The following is a 15,324-nucleotide window of genomic DNA, read 5'->3' on the forward strand; positions in this document are numbered from 1 at the left end:
TCCTTTAAACTGAAATGAAAGAATACTAATTAGTAACTGAACAAAAATGAAAGTACAAATTCCACCAGTTAAAGTAATAATGTTTCAATGTTGGTGAGTAAATCATTCAGCTTAGTATGAAGGCTGAAGGACAAAAGTTATAAAAATAAATGACAACTACAATAATTTGTTACTGATACACAAGATAAAAAGATACATTGTGAAATTCAAAAGCCAAAATGGAGACGGGAGTAAACTATAAAAACCTGAGAAGCAGTAGAGCTGATGGTGTCGGAGTTCAAAGATAGTGTAAGACTGCTGTCCCAGTTTGAAGATAGGCAGAGGGAATGTTTCTCCCTTACTCTGCCTTTTGTTCTTTTCAGGCCTTCAATGGTTTGGATGAGGCTTACCCGTGATGAAGAGGGAAATTTGCCTTAGGCAATTAATATCATTCAGAAATACTTTCACAGACGTCTTCAGATCAATATTTAACCAAGTATTTGGGCACCCCCATAGCCTAGTCAGTGTTAAGACCTAAAATTAATCACTACCCATGTCACCTTGACACCCATATGTATCTCCTTAAACTATTCTTAATCTCAAAGACAATAACAAGGTCATAATTTTGCCTAACTTCATACAATTATCCACTGTAGAACTGAAAATGCATTAACCCATTTCCCATAAGATGAGGTTAAGCCCTTGAGAGATATTTACATTTCTTAATATCTCTAACTTAAATACTATGATGTAAAATTAATAATTAAATTTTAGGCTATTAATCCAATACATCTTATGTTACATGATAAGGGAATAAAAGAGGGAAGGATATAACAGTACTTGCCTAATAGTCACACACAAACATATTTATAACAAAATAAGGAGGAAATACTCATGATGATGGCAGTCTTGTTTTTATTAGTGGGCATGTGGATAGCTGGTATTAATTACTACCATTCTGTTTTCCCTTTGCCATCAGCAAGCACCTCAGCTGGTTGTGGCTTTTTGCCTAATGGAATGACCCAAACCTTCATTCCTAAAGGATCTGAGCCATTAATAGCCTTTCCTGGTTAGGATTGTTGTAGTTTTCCATTGGCTTTAGTAACAGGGCATGGTAATACTAAGAGGTGGCCTCAGGGATCTTCTGTATTCCAGACATACTCTTCCTTACCTCCACTGTGGTGAACCAGTCCAGTCTCCACTTGATAGTCAACACCACTCACCCTAGCCAACACAGTAACTCCCTCTTTGCTTGTTGACTCAGAAGCATGAGGAATCCAAAGCAACTGAGTAGCAGTCTTAAAAGTTTCATTTCAATGGAATAATTGTTGTTTCAGTGGAATAAATGTGAAAACATTTCTCCCTCTGGAAAAGACTTGAAGGCTAGCAAATCATAAGGGCATGGGAACTGGAAGCAAAAATTTTGCTAGTGAGTCTTTAGGGGTAATAATGAGTGCTGCCACTACCATTCCACCCCTTGATTCCTGGATTTGTGAATTCTGTTTGTGGGCGAAACAGCACCATATATTGGATGTTGATTCACAGGATATATAAGTATTCTGGAAAACCTTGCCCCAGCACTACAAGGAATTGCCACCTCGTTGGCACTATAACTGTATTTTTGAAAGCCATTCCCACCATTCTATCAAACCAGCTACTTCGTAATAGTGAGGAACACTTTAAGACTAGTGAATTCTTTGAGCATGGTACCAGGGTACCACTTCCTTTGCTGTGAAGTGGGTTTTTTTTAATCACAAACAATGCTGTATGGAATACCATGACAACAGATAGGCATTCTGTAAGTCCACAGATAGTAGTTTTGGTAGTGGCATTGCACATGGGGACAGCAAATCCATATCCAGAGTAAATGTGTATTTTAGTAAGAACCATACATACTCTGTCATTTTCATGATGGGATTGGTCTAATGCAATCAGCCTGTTGCAAGGAAGATGGCTGATCACCCTGGGGAATGGTGCCAGTTTAGAAACAGTGTTGATCTTTGCTCCTGACAGATGGGCACTGAGCTGGGGCTATAACAATGATGGTATTGATTAGTGGAAATCCATGTTACTGGGCCCTGCATATCTTTCATCCCTCCCACCGTGACCACTGTTGATGACCCATTGATGACAGGGTCATTGGTGAAAAAAAACTGCTAATATCCACTTGAGTATTAAAATTCTCCTTTTCAGGGCACCTGGGTGGCTCAGTGGTTGAGTGTCTGCCTTTGACTCAGGTTGTGATCCTGGGGTCCTGAGATTGAGCTCTGTATCAGGCTCCCTATGGGGAGCCTGCATGTCCCTCTGCCTGTGTCTCTGCCTCTCTCTGTGTCTGTCATGAATAAATAAATAAAATCTTTTTAAAAAAATTAAAAATAAGTAAAAAATAAAATTATCTTTTCCTTGGGTTGCCCCTGACTATTCACATGAGACTCAGATATCCTTACTTTTTTCTTTCATTGCTATCTGTCCACCTACCTCTTCCCCAAATTTCCTTCTCGTATTTTCTTATTATGTTCCTTCCATGTCCCTTACCATTTATTCAGCCAACCATTGACCATAGCCTATGCTACCATTTGTCCTATTGAATAAAATGAGCAACTATGAAGACATCTGGATGACTCAGCAGTTGAGTGTCTGCCTTTGGCTCAGGGCGTGATCCTGGGGTCCTGGGATAGTCTTGCATCAGGCTCCCTTTGGGTATGTCTCTGCCTCTCTCTCTCTGTCTTTCATGAATAAATAAATAAAATCTCCCTCTGCGTATGTCTCTGCCTCTCTCTGTGTGTCTTTCATGAATAAATAAATAAAATCTTAAAAAAAAATAAAAAGAGCATCTAGGTGCACTACTAAAAGTTCTTCCCATTGGGAAGATTTCCCTTCACTACTGTCTTTGAGTGGTCTTCAAAAGGGGCTACAGTGCTCGAACTATTCACTTTTCCATGGTGCCTGCATCATTCAGGACCATATGAAACCCAGAACCTGAGTTTTCTCTTTTTCTATTAAATGATCTTAAGGAGCTCCCATGAGGTCATAGGTGCAAAGTAGGAGAGAAAATGAATTCTCCCGTATCTGATTTTTTGTTTTATTCAAGCATTTTAATTATGGGTTTTTTTCTGTTTATGTACATGAATAAAATTTATGTGTAATTTTACTATCACTATCTTTTTCTAGCTTTGAAACCCAGGTTATACTAGCCTAAATAAATTAGTTGGGGAGTATCTATCTTTCTGTATTCTCTTGAAAAGTTGTATCAAATTAGAATAATCTATTCTTTGCAATTTTGGTACAACATTACAGATGAGGTCAGGTTGTTTGTTTTTGTTTATTTTGAGTTTTTTTGTGTTTTGGTTTTTATTGCTGATTTAATTTCTTTCAAATTTATGGAACTATTCAGGTTTTTAGATTTTTTCTTAAGTCAGCTTTGGCCATTTGTATTTTTAAAGAAATTTATCCATTTCACTATAGTATCAACATATTTGGCTTAATATTTATCATGATGTTTTGTTATTACCTATGATATATTATAGGTAATTACCTTAGATCTGCTGTTCTAAACTCCTAATTATCTTTATAGCTGAATCTAGTCTGCTCATCCATATTAATTATTTGTAAAATATACATAACTTAAAATTTACCACTTTATTTTTAACTGTACGGTTCTCTGGCATTAAGTACATTCACAATATGGTGCTACCATCATCACTATTTATTGTTTAGATTTTTCTTATCATCCCAGACAAACTCTCTACACAGTAAGCAAAAACTGCAATCCCTTTGTGTCCTCTATTTGACTTTATATCTCTATAAGTTTTCTTATTCCAGATTTGTCATTTTTGTCTGGCTTATTTTAGTTAAGATACTGTTTTTAAAGTTCATTGGTGTAGGAGCATCTATCAGATCTTCTTTCCTTTTTATTGCTGAATAATATTTTACATGCATATATTTGTTCATTCGTTAATGGAGATTTTGGTTGTTGCTATTTTTTTTGACAATTCTGAATAATGTAACTATGATCATTGGTATACACATACTTGTTTGAATACCTGTTTTCAATTTTCAATTCTTTGGGGGGATACATACCCAGGAGTAGAATTGCTAGGTCAAATCCTAATCCTATGTTTAACATTTTCCAGAACAACCCAACTGTTTTCCACAGTGGCTATTCCATTTTGCATTCTCTCCAGCAATGTACAGTGTTCCCAGTTTCTCTGTATCCTAGCCAGCATTATCCATTTTGTTGATAATAGCCATTCTTCTGGGTGTGAAGTAGCATATCAATTTGGTTTTGATTTGCATTTGTCTAATTACTAATGATATTGAGGATCTTTTCATTTGCTGTTGGCTATTTGTATATTTTCATTGGAGACCTATCTATTCAAATATATTGCCCATTTTAAAATTGGGGTATTTTTCTTCATTGTTGTATTTCAAGAGTTTTATAAATATATTCTGGTTATTTATTTGATACATGATTTTCAAATATTTATTCCCATTCCGTGGGTTGTCTTTTCACTGTCTTGTCCTTTGATGTATAAAAGGTTTGTAACTGTGATGAATTCCAATATATTTATTTTATCTTTTGTTGCCTGTAATTTCGGTGTCATAGTTAAGAAACCCTTGCCAAATCCAAGGTCATGAAGATCCCCCCCTGTTTTATTTTGAGAGTTTTATAGTTTTAGCTCTTTAATTTAGGTCTTTGATCTATTTTGAGTTTATTTTTTTATATGGTACAAGGTAAGAGTCCAACTTCATTCTTTTGCATATGGATATCGTATTTCTCTGTATCAGTTGTTGAAAAGATTGTCCTTTCCAAATTGGGTGTTCCTGGTACCATTATCAAAAATTTTTGTACATAATATAGGATTTTATTTATGGGCTCTCTATTGTATTCCATTTGTATCCTCATGCCAGCATTGCATTTTTTGTTCTTTCACTCATAGCCTTGGGTGAAATAGGCAAAGTGAGTTGGGTGTATTGTGCACTAAAATTTTCTGATAGAGGAAGCCTGATTAAAGAATGGTCCATGCTAAGGACTTACTAGATCTAGTGCGTTCTCCATTTAATAATTATATGCTATTTCTATATTTTCATTCTCCTATCACCTGTCTTGCCTTTTTCATTATTTTATTATGAAACTTGTGTAAATACAATTTTGTTTCTGTACTTTTTTGGCATAACATAAATCTGTGAACTTGAATTTTTAATTTTGTGTTAGAAAATTTGTTTGTTCTTTGTTTAGTCTTGTCTCAGATTTTATTATGTAAATCCCATTATTCAAAGTTGCCTAAATCCATTTGGAAATCTTTAAAAAAAAATTGGGGATTCTTAAAGTGAATTTATTGGCTTTTCTGATCCAGTTTTGTTTGGACCAAAAACCAGTATTGTACAAAGTATTAAGCATATATTTTTATATTTACTGAAATGGACTGTGGTGACTTTGGATAATAAGGAAAAGTTTAATATTAAAGCCATGTTTATTACAGTATAATTAACATGTTAAACCATGGGATAAATGCCATCAATAAAAAATTATGAAATAAAAAAAAATCCACTCTGTGGAGTATGTATTTGCTTAGATCGCCCATACCAGATATCACTGACTTCATATTTGGTTCCTCAAATGACCTCCTTCCTTGCTTGGGGTCCCAGCATTCTTTGCTATATCTTGAATACAATTCTAGATGAAATCCAGATTATTGGCTACTATGAATATCTAGATGCCTTCAGAATAAATTTTGGCTCGAGGGCTCTCTTATCCAGTAGAACTGTATTTTCTCATCTTGTCAGCCTTCTGTTTTATCTCCTACACTGCTGCTTAAAGCAGGCTTTAAATGTAAGTTGTTAATATAGTATTGTGCATTTTCAAATGTTCTTTACCAGGAAGGGATTCTCTGCACATCTAGTCCACCATATGAAAGTTCAGAAAATCACTATCAAGATCAGTAAGCCTTTCTTGACAATCTGCTTGTCTATAATTAGAAGTGATAAATTATGACATTTATATAAATTTTTCTAAGCAACTTTTCATTTTAATTATATTACTTGCTTGGTTACATTGCATGCTTTTATAATTTTCTAAACTATTAATATGTTACTTTATTAGTACTTTGGACATGGTAACATGATTTTCTGACTGCCAATATTATGAAGTAGTTATTAACATTTTCCATTTGAAACAGTAAGCGCCCTTGAAAATGACTGCAGAGATCAACAAATAGCATAGCTAACACTGCATTTTCTATGGAAATTGTAGCTTGTATGAGAGAGATACAATTCTGTCTATAGAAAATTGTACAACCGCTGTTATTTGAGGAATAATTTGTACTTCATGATTGTCCAATTATGATAATCAATATCTTTCACTTTTTTCCTTTCTTAGTTTTATAGCCTTTAATATTGGTATGTTTAATTTTTTTTTTTTTTTTTTTTGGCAGGTTTTCCTTAGGTGATGCTAGGAGGCCTCTTCATGAAACAGCAGTTTTGGTAGAAGATGTGGTACACACACAGTTAATTAATCTGGTAAGAGCATATATAAACCTATTTGGTTTTTCTCCATTCGCTTATATTGTTTTTAAACACTTGTTTTTAAAGATTGTATTTACATTTGGAACTCTTTCTTTTGTCTGCTGGATTGAAGTGTAATTTACATAAAATTTTACCACTCTAATTCAATGACTTTTGACAGCTGAATACTGTCCTGTGACTATGAACACCATCATGATATAGAACATTTTCATCATCCATAGAAGTTCTCTTGTGCCCCTAGGAAGTTAGTCCTTTCCCCCCTTCCCTGGCCTCTGGTAACACTGAATTGTTTTCTATCATTATATTAGTACAGATTTTCCAAAATACCTTTCAAAACTTTTCTGTGTTGTACTTTAGACATTAGAAGAACTGCACAAATAGTACATAGAATTCTCAGATACTTTTATACTTTTCATCTTCCTCTGTTAACATCTTATCTAACCACAGTACAATGATCAAAAACAGGAAATAACGTTGGTAAAGTACTTTTAATGAAATTACCGACCTTACTTAATTTCCATCAGTTTTCTTTCTAATGTTTCTTTCCTGTTCCAGGAGCCAATCTGGGGTAACACATTGTACTTAGCTGTCTTGTCTTTGTACTCAGCCCCTTTCTAGGTTAGTTCCATCTTTCCTTGTCTCATGGCCTTGACACCTTTTTTAAACATACTAGACAGCTGTTCTATAGAATGAACGCTCTTCTTTTTTCAATCAGGCTGATGTTTTCTTATGATTAGAAGGTGGCTATGAGTTTTTGCCAAGACTACCACAGAAGTGATGGGTCCTTCTCAGTGTATCAGACCAACACATGCACGTTCTTGATGTTTTATTTGTCATTTTAACCTGATAATAGTTGCTTTAAGGTGGTATATATGCTGAAATTTTTCGCTATAATGAAGTTACAAGTTTTTTAAATTTTGTTGTTAATAAATATCTTGGAGGTATTTTGTGACTCTGTAAATATTTTCCCTCTCTAAACATTTATGCATATTTATTTTAGCATTCATCAGTGGATCTTGTCTGAGACCATTGTGACTGTAGTATTTACCTAATAGTGATTTTCTATTTCCTGCTTTCCTTTTATATTTTTTAATTGCAAATATTCCTAATGGAATACCTATCCTTATCACCATTTATTTATTCAGTTTTTAATGTATATTTGTATGGACTAGTGTGTATTTAAATTTTATTCTTGGGATCCCTGGGTGGCGCAGCAGTTTAGCGCCTACCTTTGGCCCAGAGCGCGATCCTGGAGACCTGGGATCGAATCCCACATCGGGCTCCCGGTGCATGGAGCCTGCTTTCCCTCTGCCTATGTCTCTGCCTCTCCTTCTCTCTCTGTGTGACTATCATAAATAAATAAAAATTAAAAAAAAAAAATAAATTTTATTCTTAGAATCATTATTCAATAATATTATTATTTATTTGTATTGCTCAACTTGTTATAGTGTTGGCCGTTAAGAACTCTTTCATGTCTTTTTCCCATTTGTCCATCAGGGTTTTGATCCTATGTCCTATGAGTGTGTATATATATATATATATATCAGAGATATCATTCCTTTATAGTAATGATACAAATATAATTTTCTAGTGTGTGAATTATCTTTTGACTTTGTTTCAATGATTTTAAATTTTTTTAAGGATTTATTTTTATTTTTTTGAGAGAGTGCATTCATGAGAGAGAGAACTCATGCATGCACAGAGGGAGAAGGAGAAGGAGAAGCAGACTCCCTGCTGAGCAGAGAGTCCGATAATGTAGGGCTCAGTCCCAGGATCCTGAGATCATGATCTGAGCTGAAGGCAGACACTTAACTGACTGAGCCACCCAGGTGCTCTTTTATGATTTTTTTTAGATGTGCAAATATTTTTATTTTAACAGAGCCAAATATGTATGAACCTTTTATTGTCTTATGATTTTGAAACATAGTTAGACTTTCTTTATACTGAATTCGAAGAGGAATTCACCCATGCTGCCTTCTGAATGGTTTTATTTTTAACATTTAGATCCTTAATTCATTTGTAGTTTATTCTTGTTATCATGTAAGATGTGGATCTAATTTTACCTTTATGACTACCCAGTTATACCATCATCATTTATTAAAAAGTCCATACTTTCCCTAATGATTTGAAATGCCTCCTTTATCATATACTAAATAAACATTATTTGGGGTCCATTTATGATTTTATATTTATTACCAGTGCCTTATTTTTCTATACATATGATAATACATTTTATATAGGTGTATTGTAAAGATTGTTAGAACTAGACTCCTGGTAATTTTTCTTTCTTTGTGTTCCTGGTTATTCTTGTATGTATATTTTCTTATATGAATGTTAGTATAAGATTTTCTAGCTCTGTAAAATAGCTTTTTGGTATCTTTATTGCATGAATTTATAAATTAGTTTAGAGAGAACTACATCTTAAGATTGTTGACTCCATCGAACAATAGGGAATGTCTGTACCTTTATTCAAAACCACTTTTGTGTCTTTCATGAGTGTTTTAACGTGTTTTTTTTTTTTTTGGCTTCACATATTTCTTATTAAATTTATTCCTATGTATTTGGTCTTTGTTCCTACTGCAAAGGTAATATCTGAAACTGAAATACAGGAATCTGTAGATTTGAAGAGCTGACCCAGCTCCAAGCAGGATAAACCCAATGAAATGCATATTAAACTGCTGAATATAAAAGATATAAATCCTAAAAACACACAGATTCAATACTATAGGGGAACAATGACGGAAAGACAGTAGGATTTTCATTAGAAAACATGGAGAGTAGGTCTAAAATGAGCCTCTTGTAGGCAGCAACATATAGATGGATCTTGTTTTTTTTTTACATTCTGATACCCTGTGTCTTTTGATTGGCACATTTAATCCATTTACATTCAGAGTGATTATTGAGAGATACAAATTTAGTGCTATTGTGTTACCTGTAGAGTTGGTGTTTCTGGTGATGTTCTTTGGTCCTTTCTAGTCTTTGTTGCTTTGGTCTTTTATCCCCCCACTCAGAGTCCCCTTAAAATTTCTTGCATGAACTCATCTAGGTTTTGTTTGTCTGGAAAACTCTTTTTTATCTCTCTTTCTATTTTGAATGACAGCCTTGCTGGATAAAGAATTCTTGACTGCATATTTTTTCCCATTAGCTCCTTGAATATTTCCTTCCAAGCCTTTCTGACTTGCCAACTCTCTGTGGACAAATCCTCAGCAAACCTGATCCCTTGTGGGTTAAGGATCCCTTTTCCCTTGCTGCGTTGGCAAGGGAGGTCAAACATTCACTATTTGCAATCAGAATAATTTATGTAGAAAACCTGAAAGGCTCCACCCAAAAATTGCTAAAAGTCATACATGAATTCAACAAATTTGCAGGATATAAAATCAATGTGCAAAAATCTGTTGCTTCTCTATAGACCAAAAATGAGCAGCAAGAGAAGGAATCAAGGAATTGATTTCATTTGCAGTTGCACCAAAACAGTAAGATACCTAGGAATAAATTTAACTAAGGAAGTAAAAGGTATATACTCTAAAAAGTATAGAACACTTTTTTTCTTAGAAAAGAAATTAAAGAAGACTTAACACAATGAATAAGCATCCTATGCTCATGGATTGGAAGAACAAACATTGATAAAATGTCTGTACTACCCAAAGCAATCTACACATTTAATGCAATCTTTATCAAAATACCACCAGCATTTTTTACAGAATTAGAATGAATAATCCTAAAATTTGTGTGGAACCATAAAGGACCCCAAATAGCCAAAGCAATTCTAAAAAAGAAAAACAAAACTGGAGGCATCATGATTTTGGATTTCAAGCTATATTACAAAGCTGTAGTCATCAAGACAGTATGGTACTGGACAAAAACAGACATTTATTAGATCAATAGAATAGAATAGATTACCCAGAAATGGACCTACAACTATATGGTCTTCAACAAAGCAGGAAAAAATATCCAGTGGAAAAAAAGACAGTCTCTTCAACAAATGATATTAGGAAGACATTTAGCAACATGTAGAAGAATTAAACTGGACCACTTTCTTATGCCATACACAAAAATAAATTCAAAATGGATTAAAGAGCCAAATGTAAGACAGAAAACCATCAAAATCCTAGAGGAGAACACTGGCAGAAACCTCTTTGACTTCTTTGACCTCATCCGTGGCATCTTCTTACTAGACATGTCACCACAGACAAGGGAAACAAGTAAAAATGAACTATTGGGACTTCATCAAGATAAAAAGCTTCTGCATAGTGAAGGAAACAATCAACAAAACTAAAAGGTAGCCTACAGAATGGAAGAAGATATTTGCAAATACCATAAACTGATAAGAAAGGGGCAGAAGACATGAAGAGGCACTTTTCCAAAACAGACATCCAGATGGCTAATAGACACATAAGAAGATGCTCAACATTACTCATAATCAGGGAAATACAAATCAAAACCATGATGAGATACCATCTTAACACCCGTCAGGATGGCTAAAGTTAACAACACAAGAAACAACAGGTGTTGGTGTGGTTGCAGAGAAAGGGGAACACTTTTGCACTGTTGGTGGAGATGCAGACTGGTCCAGCCACTTTGAAGAACAGCATGGAGGTACCTTAAAATGTTAAAAATAGAACTACCATATGATCCAGCAGTTGCACTACTAGGTATTTATCCAAAGTATACAAATATACAGATTTAAAAGGATATATGCACCCTGATGTTTATAGCAGCGTTATCAGCAATAGCCAAACTATGTGGTGTTCACGATGGAATATTATTCAACCATCAAAAAGAATGAAAGCTTGCCATTTGCAATGACATGGATGGAGCTACAATGTATTATGCTGAGTGAAGTAAGTCAGTCAGAAAAAGACAATGTATGAGCTCACCCATATGTGAAATTTAAGAAAGAAAATAGATAAACATATGGGAAGGGGGAAGAAAAAAAGAAAAGAGAGAAACAAGCCATAAGAAGCAGAGAACAAACCTGAGGGTTGATGGAAGGAGGTGGGTGAGGATGAGCTAGATGGGTGATAGGTAGTAAGAAGGCCACTTGTTATGCTGGGTTTTTTTTTTTAAGATTTTATTTATTTATTCATGAGAGACACAGAGAAAGAGGCAGAGACCGGTAGAGGGAGAAGCAGGCTCCATTCAGGAAGCCCAATGTGGGGTTCAATCCAAGGATTCCAGGGTCATGCCCTGAGCCCAAGGCAAACGCTCAACCGCTGAGCCACCCAGGCGTCCCTGCTGGGTGTTATATGTAAGTGATGAATCACTGAATTCTACTTGAGAAACCAATACTGTACTGTATCTTAACTACCTAAAATTTAAATTAAAAAAATAATTAAAACAAAAGACAACATGGAGACCAGATGAGATGGCAGCAGTTTTAAAGTACTAGATATAGAATTTTCAGTTGACAACTATTTTTCTGTCACTCCTGATTCACATGGCCTTCTTTCCTTTGTGCCTGTGTCTTTATGTGTTGTTCTATCTTTAAAAACAAACAAAAAAGGGCGCCTGGGTGGCTCAGTGGTTGAGCATCTGCCTTTGGCTCAGGTCGTGATCCTGGGGTCCTGGGATCGAGTCCCACATCGGGCTCCCTGCATGGAGCCTGCTTCTCCCTCTACCTGTCTCTCTGCCTCTCTTTCTGTGTCTCTCATGAATAAATAAATAAAATCTTTAAAACAAACAAACAAAAGATCAGATATTTACTATTTAGTGTATTAAATCTATACATGCTGTTATCCTCACATCAAAGTATTGTAGCTTTCCCTTTATAAAGAGTCCTATGTCTTTTAAAGCAATTAAGTTATTGAAGGAAGTATAATTTTTTTTTACATTTACCCACGTTTACCATTTTCCATGCTCATCATTTGTTCTTACAGGTATGAGTTGCCATTTAAATAATTTCCCTCATACTGAAAATGATTATGTTTTTTAATAGTGCCAGTGATGAATTATCTTTAGTTTCTGCATCTGAACATATCTATTTTCACCTTTTCTTGTATCTTTTCTGTATGTGGAATTCTCACTGCTAATCTCTTCCTTTTAGCTATGCAAATGTGCTACTCCAGTGTTTCTCAGCGACAAATCAGCTGTTACTTATTTGTTTCCCTGTATGTAACATGTTGTCATTCTCTGGCTCATTTCAAGATTTTCTCTTTATTGTTGGGTATTTGAAGCTTGGTGTATGGAGGGACTGACTTTCTTCATGTTTATCTTGCTTGCGAGTTTGCTGATCTTGTTAGATCTGGAAACTAATGTTTTCTGCCAATTTGCAGAAGTTTTTGGCCATTATTTTTTGTTTGTGTTTTTCATTCTTCGATTTCAGTCACATGTGTGCTGAACCATCTGTTATTTCACAAATCTCTGAGAGCCTCTAAATTTTTCCTCAAAAATTTTCCCCTGTTTAGCTGTTACTTTTTTTTGGCTTTGTAGTTTCTACTGATTTCAAGGATTCTTTTGTAACTATATTCTACTATTTGGTCAATCTGATATATTTTTCATTTTAATAACAGTAATTTCTATTATGCTATTTGAAAATGTTTCTTTTTGGGCTATAATATCCCTTTTTGAATTATGGACACATGTTTATATTGTTCTTTTATTTCAAATTTAGAAGCTCCAAGTTAAATATAGAAGTTAATTGATGATGGTCATTACAATTATAAGAAAAATTTGCTTGTCTTTCCTGAAGAAACTTATTATTACATATACATATAATGATCCATGTATTATTTGTATAATAATTTTGATCTATGTTTGTGAGATTGACCCTGTCCAAATCTCACTAAATAAATACAAAGTGGAATGAGATACCTTACTAAAAGAAGATCTTGCTTTTTTTTTCTCTTTGCAGTATTCAAAGCATGTATTAGTGTGATTTCTTCAGCTGAAAAGAATAGAGAAATGTTTTTTAAAAGTTAGTCTTTTCTTAGCATTGTATGTTTGCAGCCATTACAAAATGTGTATATCTATGTGTGTATGTGTTTTATGCCCTGTCATAATTATTTGTATATTAGTTTTTCTCTTTAATTCTTTTTCTTTTAAAGATTTTATTTATTTATTCATAAGAGGCACAGAGAGAGAGAGGCAGAGAAACAGGCAGGGGAGAAGTAGGCTCCTCACAGGGAGCCTGATGTGGGACTTGATCCCCAAATCTGGAATCTGAGCTGAAGGCAGACGCTCAACTGCTGAGCCACCCAGGCATCCCTCTTTAATTCTTTTATTTCATGTTTTATCGAGAAATAAGTGACATGTAACATTGTGTAAGTTTAAAGTGTATGATAACATGATTTGCTTGTTTATATTGTGAAATGATTACCACATTAAGGTTAATTAAGACATCTATCACCTCACGTATTTAACATGAGTGATGAAAACATTTGTATCTACACTCACAGCAACTCTCATGTATATAATACAGTTATCATTAGCTATATTCACAATATTGTACATTAGGTCCTCAGAACTGATACATCACATAATTGGAAGTTTATACTATACCGTTTGAACCACATTGTCCCATTTCTTCCACCCCTCAGCCACCAATGTACTCTGTCTGTGAGTTTGGGATTTTTTTAGATTCTGTTTATAATGAGATCATAGAGTATGCGTTCTCTTTCTGACCTCTTTCACTTAAAATAATGCTCTCAAGGTTTGTTTTATGTTGTTGCAAATAATTGCAGGAATTGCAGGGCTTTTTTTGTGTAGCCAAATAATAGTCCATTACACGTGTACACGCACACATGTGCCACATTTTCTTCACCCATTCACCCATGATCCACATCTGGGTGTTTTCTGTGTCTTGACTATTGTAAATAAAGCTGTAATGTATATTGGGTAGATATCTTTTCAAATATTTTATTTCCTTTGGGATATACACCCAGAAGTAGGATTGATGGCTTTTGTGTAAGTAATTTTTTAATTTTTTTGAGAAATTTTCGTACTGTTTTCCATAGTGGCTGTATCAATTTACTTTCCTACCAATAGCACACAAAAGGTTGCTTTTCTCCATATCCTCGCCAGCATTTGTAGTCTCATATGTTGTTAACAGTCATTCTAGCATGGATGAAATGATATCTTATTGTGGTTTTGATTTGCATTTCTTTGGTGATAAGTGATATTGAGCACTTTTTCCACACCTTGTAGCCATTTGTGTATCTTCTTTGGGAAAAAATCTATTAGATCCTTCCCCAATTTTAAGTTTGCCAACCTTTTCACTTTATGTTTTATTTGATAATCATTAAGTCTCAAGAAGGAAAACAGGATATTATAGTTTCCAATTTGAATGTCCAAGTGTAGAAAAACAACTAGTCTGAGACCCAAGCGTAAGTTCTGGGGTTGGAACCAGGATTGAGGCCTCTTGACCCCTATTCTATACAATTTTTTAAAAAAATTATTCTTTTTTTACTATGGGATTGTATGATATCCCTGAATATTGTGGATATTGATATCTTATCAGATATATGGTTTACAGATATTTTCTCCCATTCCCTAGGATGCCTTTTCATTTTATTGATTGTGACTTTCACTCTACAACAGCTTTTTAATTTGATGTACTCTCAGTTGTTTATTTTTTGCTGTGCTTTTAGTGTCATATCCAAAATATTATTGCCCAGACCATTATTAGGAGCCTTTTATCTAAGTTTTTCTTCTAAGAGTTATATGGTTTCAGGTCTTACATTTAAGTCTTTATTCCATTCTGAGTTAATTTTTGTGAGAAGTGTAAGATAGAGGTCTAGTTTCATTCTTTCACAGGTAATATCCAGTTTTCCAGGACCATCTATTGAAGAGACTGTTTTCTCCATTGAATATTCTTGGCTTCCT

At 34.4% G+C, this 15,324-nt stretch overlaps 1 protein-coding gene across 6 annotated transcripts in view; it reads left to right on the top strand.

The window, feature by feature from the left end:
• Positions 1-15,324, top strand: part of SUPT3H (SPT3 homolog, SAGA and STAGA complex component) — a 508,532-nt gene that overhangs the window by 255,157 nt on the left and 238,051 nt on the right. For all 6 annotated transcript variants that reach the window (XM_041750782.1, XM_041750768.1, XM_041750773.1 and 3 more), the window contains one exon: positions 6,414-6,498. In XM_041750782.1, coding sequence (XP_041606716.1) covers positions 6,414-6,498 — 85 coding nt within the window. The remainder of the gene's footprint in view (positions 1-6,413; positions 6,499-15,324) is intronic.

Source organism: Vulpes lagopus, chromosome 1 (genome assembly GCF_018345385.1).
Source record: "Vulpes lagopus strain Blue_001 chromosome 1, ASM1834538v1, whole genome shotgun sequence".
In the NCBI taxonomy this organism is placed as follows: domain Eukaryota; kingdom Metazoa; phylum Chordata; class Mammalia; order Carnivora; family Canidae; genus Vulpes; species Vulpes lagopus.